The sequence below is a fragment of the Acanthisitta chloris genome, unplaced genomic scaffold (genome assembly GCF_000695815.1).
Source record: "Acanthisitta chloris isolate BGI_N310 unplaced genomic scaffold, ASM69581v1 scaffold27108, whole genome shotgun sequence".
Taxonomy (NCBI): domain Eukaryota; kingdom Metazoa; phylum Chordata; class Aves; order Passeriformes; family Acanthisittidae; genus Acanthisitta; species Acanthisitta chloris.
Window position 1 is genome coordinate 8501 of NW_008689055.1, and position 5809 is coordinate 14309.

General features: G+C 39.5%; 1 protein-coding gene across 1 annotated transcript in view; it reads right to left on the minus strand.

Annotated features, from left to right (window-relative positions):
• Positions 1–622: 622 nt before the first annotated feature.
• LYPLA1 (lysophospholipase I) overlaps positions 623–5809 on the minus strand; it is a 5953-nt gene continuing 766 nt past the window's right edge. Inside the window, exons 2-6 of the mRNA XM_009081292.1 lie at positions 5468–5538; positions 4809–4882; positions 4011–4112; positions 3331–3507; positions 623–954 (exon numbers count right to left, since the gene is read on the minus strand). Coding sequence (XP_009079540.1) covers positions 901–954; positions 3331–3507; positions 4011–4112; positions 4809–4882; positions 5468–5538 — 478 coding nt within the window. The 3' untranslated portion in view covers positions 623–900. The remainder of the gene's footprint in view (positions 955–3330; positions 3508–4010; positions 4113–4808; positions 4883–5467; positions 5539–5809) is intronic.

Here is a 5809-nt window from a genome sequence, read left to right on the forward strand (position 1 = left end):
CTGCTATTTTCAGTTAGTCACACCAAAGCAGACAAAATAGACATCAAAACGATATTCTGTAATTGCTCATGTGAAACATATAAACATTTCTACACAAATGAAAGCTACAAAGCATAAACGAAGAGAGGATTTTTTTAATGAAATTCAAATTAATCCTATGCAGCATTACTTCAGAATTCTGTTCCAATTCAGCATTTGAAACGAGTTTAAATCAAAAGACAGTAAGTGACAAATGACAATCTAACACGGAATGAGTCCCTTTAGAATTTTCACAATGTCTATCTATAAGAAAACAGTTTAAAATCGAGTTGCTTTAAATACAAGAAATACCTTTGCTGACTTCTAGCTATTATAGAATGCCCCTCTTTATCTGTTAAACAATTAACATATAATCTTTAAAGCTTTGTCTTTGGTAGCATTTATTCTACCACCATATGCCCACTATGTTACATGTTGTGTACTTTATGCATTCATTACATAAAAGACACATTGTAATACATTTCCAATGAGTATTAAGAGCAAATTATGCCTCAAGTATAACTAAACTGATCACATCCATGTTGCTCACTTACACTTAAGTTCTTAATTACTAGTACTTGTGCAATCAAGAAAAAAAAAAAATCAATAAAACAATCTTAAAACAGTTTGCTTAGGTTACATTCTGTCACTGTTACCTAGTTGCCTCATTCATATAGTCCTACCAGTGGGTGATGAACACTAAAAAGCTTATAATTTCTTGAACATGTGTATTATTTAATCCTCATCCTAAGTATAAATTTGCAACACAGTAGTAACACTGCAGGTATAGAAATAATGCTTCCTAACAGGCATATGAAAAGATTAACGCTCTACCACAGTTGATGCTGGTGCATTTATATAGAAGGCTTCTCACGTATCAGTTCAATCTATGGGAGGTAGATGTTTGTCTATGAACTGTTTTATATCCATCATCTCCTGTTAAAAGAGAAAAAGTATGTATTAGTGGAAGTCCTCTACTGTAGCTAAGCCACTATCTATAATTTTTGAGAAATCGTGGCAGTCAGGTGAAGTCCCTGATGACTGGAAACAGGGAAATATAACCCCCATTTTTAAAAAGGGGAAAGCACAAGAACCAGGAAACTACAGACCAATCAGTCTCACGTCTGTGCCAGGCAAGACCATGAAGCAGATTCTCCCAGAAGCTATACTTAGGCACATGACAAGAAAAGAGGTGACTAGTAACAGCCAACACAACTTCACCAGGGGCAAGTCATGCCTAACAAATTTAGTGGCCTTCTATGCTGGGGCCACAGCATTGGTGGATAGGGGCAGAACAACTGATATCATCTACCTGGACTTATGCAAAGCATTTGGCACTGTCCCACATGACATCCTTGTCTCTAAATTGGTTTGATAGGTGGACCACTCGGTGGGTAAAGAACTGGCTGGATGGTCGTACGCAGAGAGTTGTGGTCAGTGGCTCATTGTGCACGTGGAGGCCAGTGACGAGTGGTGTCCCCCAGGGGTTGGTGCTGGGGCCAATACTGTTCAACATTTTTGTTGGAGACATGGACAGTGGGATTGAGTGCACCCTCAGCAAGTTCACTGACAACACCAAGCTGTGTGGGGCAGTTGACACACTGGACGGAAGGGATGTGCCATCCAGAGGGACCTTGACAGGCTTGACAGGTGGAACAATGCAAACCTCATGAAGTTTAACAAAATGAAGCACAAGGTCCTACATCTGGGCCATGGCAATCCCAGGCACACCTACAGGTTGGGTGGGGAAGTAATTGACACCAGCAACGAGGAGAAAGACTTGGGAGTGACAGTGGATGAGAAACTCACAATGAGCTGCAGTGTGTGCTCACAGCCCAGAAAGCCAATTGAATCCTGGGCTGCATCAAAAGGAGTGTGGCCAGCAGACCAAAAGAGGTGATTCTCCCCCTCTACTCTGCTCTCATGAGACCCCACCTGGAATAGTGCATATAGTTCTGATGCCCTCAACAAAAGAAGGACATGGAACTGTTGGAGCAAGTCCAGGGGAGGCCACAAAGTTGTTAAGAGGGCTGGAGCATCTCCCCTATGAAGACAGGCTGACAAAGTTGGGGCTGTTCAGCCTGGAGAAGTGAAGACTGTGAGGAGACCTCATAGCAAATTTTCAGTATCTGAAGGGCCTACAGGGGAGCCTCTGAAGTTGAGCAGCCAAGCTACATATTAATCATCAAGTGATCTGGATAGCACCAGGCTGGCCACAGATAGGGTTTGACTGCAGCTGAGGCCACAGCTTCATGTATACTTTAAACTTTTCAAGCCAACAGCAACAGCATGAAAAGCCAGCACCTTCATCCTGCTTCCTTAAGGAAAAACAATGGGGCAAACAAGGCTGGGAAACTAATCCATGTTAATTTTTAGTTAAGTCTCTGTTGCGAGAAAGAGCAGACTACTAACATATATATATAACATAACTGAGTGACAACTCAGCAGTATTATTGTCTGAACACACTAGTACTGTGCAAATGTCCCAAAGAGGCTGTCCAAAGGTACAGTTCCCACAAGATGCAGCAATTCAAATTAACAACACTGCTGCTGCTGACAAATGGCAGATCTAGCCCTCACCTCCTCTTCTGTTTCTTGCTTCTATTACCTCGTGTGAGCTCTGGTGCTTCAACTCACTACAGCTGCAAAAACTGAAGTCAGTAGTTTTTGCTGTTTTACCAAGTTCAAAAGGTTCAGAGAAGTTTCTGGTCAGCTCCAGCCCCGGTGCAAGGAGGACGAGAGGGCCACAAGGTCACAAGCAGAGGGAACTAGTCCACCCCTTTCTGGCAGCAACAAGTTATTACATCAGCTCAGCTGCCTGCTGAGCCAGAACCATAAATATAGGTTCTCAGGCAGCCTCTTCTGTAGCGTCAGCCTTCCCTCCCTATTCCTTCGATGTCTTCACCCAGAGAACTCACAGAATTCTTCTCCCCAAAATACCACATTGGATTTATGCTATGAGAATATGCCTTCCAATTCAGGTGTTTTGTTTGTTTATTTTTTAACTAAGCAAATAATAAAAAATGGGGGGGAGAGTATTTTACAGATCAACTATCCTAGTCCCCAAAAATGCAATCTTATGAGGAAGTTCTCACCAGTCATATAAACTTTTGCTTTACATTCTTTTTAGCCAGGCATTCAAGTCACTCATCATAAGTCAGCAGCATCAAGCATTTGTTATTGGGGAAAAACAAAATCAAACAACAAACCAACAAGAAACTACACCCACCCCCTCAAAATCCCACCAAATAAATATTTGAGGGAAAAGAATTAACCAAATCCAGTTGAAGCACTGTATATTAAGAAAATTACCTCAATACATGAGCTATGCATCATGCCAGAGTAAGTCTTGAAGGTCACGTTGGCTGGATTTATCATACTCTTTAGCTTCTCAACAGTAAGGGAACCAAACATTAAAGGAACCAGTGGGTCACAGTCCCCATGGCACTGAAGAACAGCAATGTCTGTGTTGACACCAGTGATAGGGCCCTGCTGGGGTGGAATTAGATGGGAGACGAGAGGAAAAGAGACACTAAGTGGAGATAAGGCTAACACCTTTGATATAACATAACCACATGGCACTATGCCCTGTGCTGTGACAAGTAAGCTGAATTCTGTGGGGATGAAAATACAATGTGTAGTCTGCAAGTTCCTTATGAAGTAAGTTCTGTACCCGACAGCACATTAAATTCAAACACCTGCAAATAACATTTGGGCAAAAGGCAGATAGAAAACTAATCTTCAAGGAAAATTTGTTGTATCCTTTCAGCTTTCTAGGCATGTCATTTTAAGCAGAAATAGCTACTGAGTGTTCCTTCATTTTCCCTACTTGCCAAAATCTGAAACTCCAAGGCCCTACGTTAAAAACTTCCAAGCTATCAAACAACTGTTAATACCCAGTAATAATGATGGCCACTAATCCCTGCATGAGATACAATCTTCAGATATACTCAACCCCTAAGTGCAAATTATCTTCGGAGAGAAACAAATACCTGAGGAAAAGAAGCCCGTAGAGGAAGCCAACAGCTGAGGGCTACAACACCTGCTAATTTTTGATGTGTTGTAAGAGCTGTATACAATGATAAAGCACCTCCCTGAGATAAAGAAAGGTAAGTATTAGAATGGTACAGTCATGTTCCTTTTAATGCTTGTTTCAAGACTTCTGATTTGTCCTTTAAAGGTCTTTTTCTATTCCAATCTATTCTTCTTTAGAACCAAGATGAAACCCAGTATTTATGTACAACATTTATTTTGCTTTTCCTCCCCACCTCCAAATCCATATGATCAATTCAGAAGTAAACAAGGAAATCTACTGTCACAAACTACTGCAGGGAAAAATAAATAAATAAAGCATTATTACTCATGACAGCATTATCACTACTTTAATATTTCAATTTACTTGCATGCAGACTGGGGAGCTGATGTATGGACCAATTAATCTACTAACCTACCTACCACAGATGTCTTACAAATACAAAAGGAAAATTTTCCCAAATAAACCACCAAATATCTACCACATTCAAGTTAAATATATTAGCAAGACTTTCAAGTAAAGCTATTTATGTCATGTGCATGAAAGTTTTAAACAGACCATTAATTTTAGTACTGTTTTTACACACACACACGTTCATTTTCCAGTGAATAGTAACTATTTCCATAAAACTAAAAAAGTTCATTTGTAAAAGCAAAGGAAAATTGACAGCTTAAAATTTTAGAGGCTCTTCTCAATTAATGTCTGTATTTCCCACATTAAGAAAGCTAGGTTTCTTCCCTACGAAAAGATGCCTTACCTGAGAAAAGCCTCCCAGAATAATTCGATTAGAAGGAATTCCATTTTTCACTTCTTGATCTATCAGTGCTTTAACTGCAACATAAGTATAAGGGCCAGTAGTTAAAATCCACTCCATTCCCTAGAAGGTCTAGAAGAGGAAAGAGACCTTCTTGTTGGCATCAACAGAAGGCTAGTGAAAGGAAAATCTAGTCTGCTGTACATTAAAAAGTAACAAAGTATCTACAGCACAATCAGAAATTTCAGTGCTACTATACCATTTCCAAAGAGATAAACATGCAAGTAAGTCTTCCAAAAGCCCCACTGCTGAGAAGATGGTATCCTCGGCAACACAAGTGGATGCTTACGCAGCTCTAACCCACTGTGCTACCCCAAAACTCCTTAAAAAAACCAAAATGTGTACTGGTTCCCATGTATATTTCATATTCGAGTGTATGAAGTGTTTATATTGGTAAATTACTCTACTTACTCAAAGTTTAAAAAAAACAAACAAAACCCAACAACCAACCATTTAGCTAAACTTTGGTCAGCGATGGTACAACATATACATATTATTTTCCCTAAAAACATTATCTTTGGAAAACCTGTTTCAGATTGATAATTCATTTTGAAGAATACACGGAAGCACTTTTAAGGCATAAAAAATATTCCTCAGCATACCATTCTCCGCCGCCTGCTTGATCCCAGCTTCATCTTCCTGTGAATCTGGAGAAAGTCCAATGATATCAAACCTTACAAAAACATCAACAAGAGCATTACTCATTAGAGCATCCCTTCCACTTCCTCAATACACAAAAAATAAACTTTGGATGCTTTCCAGATAAAAATATTAGCTGACATATTGTTTGGTACCAACTACCCCTAGATTACAAGAAACAGTGGACAATCTGTGAATGTAGCTAAAAGGCTAGATTGAGTCAACAAGGCTTTTCTGAATTTTGACATCTTCTGTAATTTACTGCAGATTTAGCAACTCAAATATGAAATTTGCTCCAAAAATAT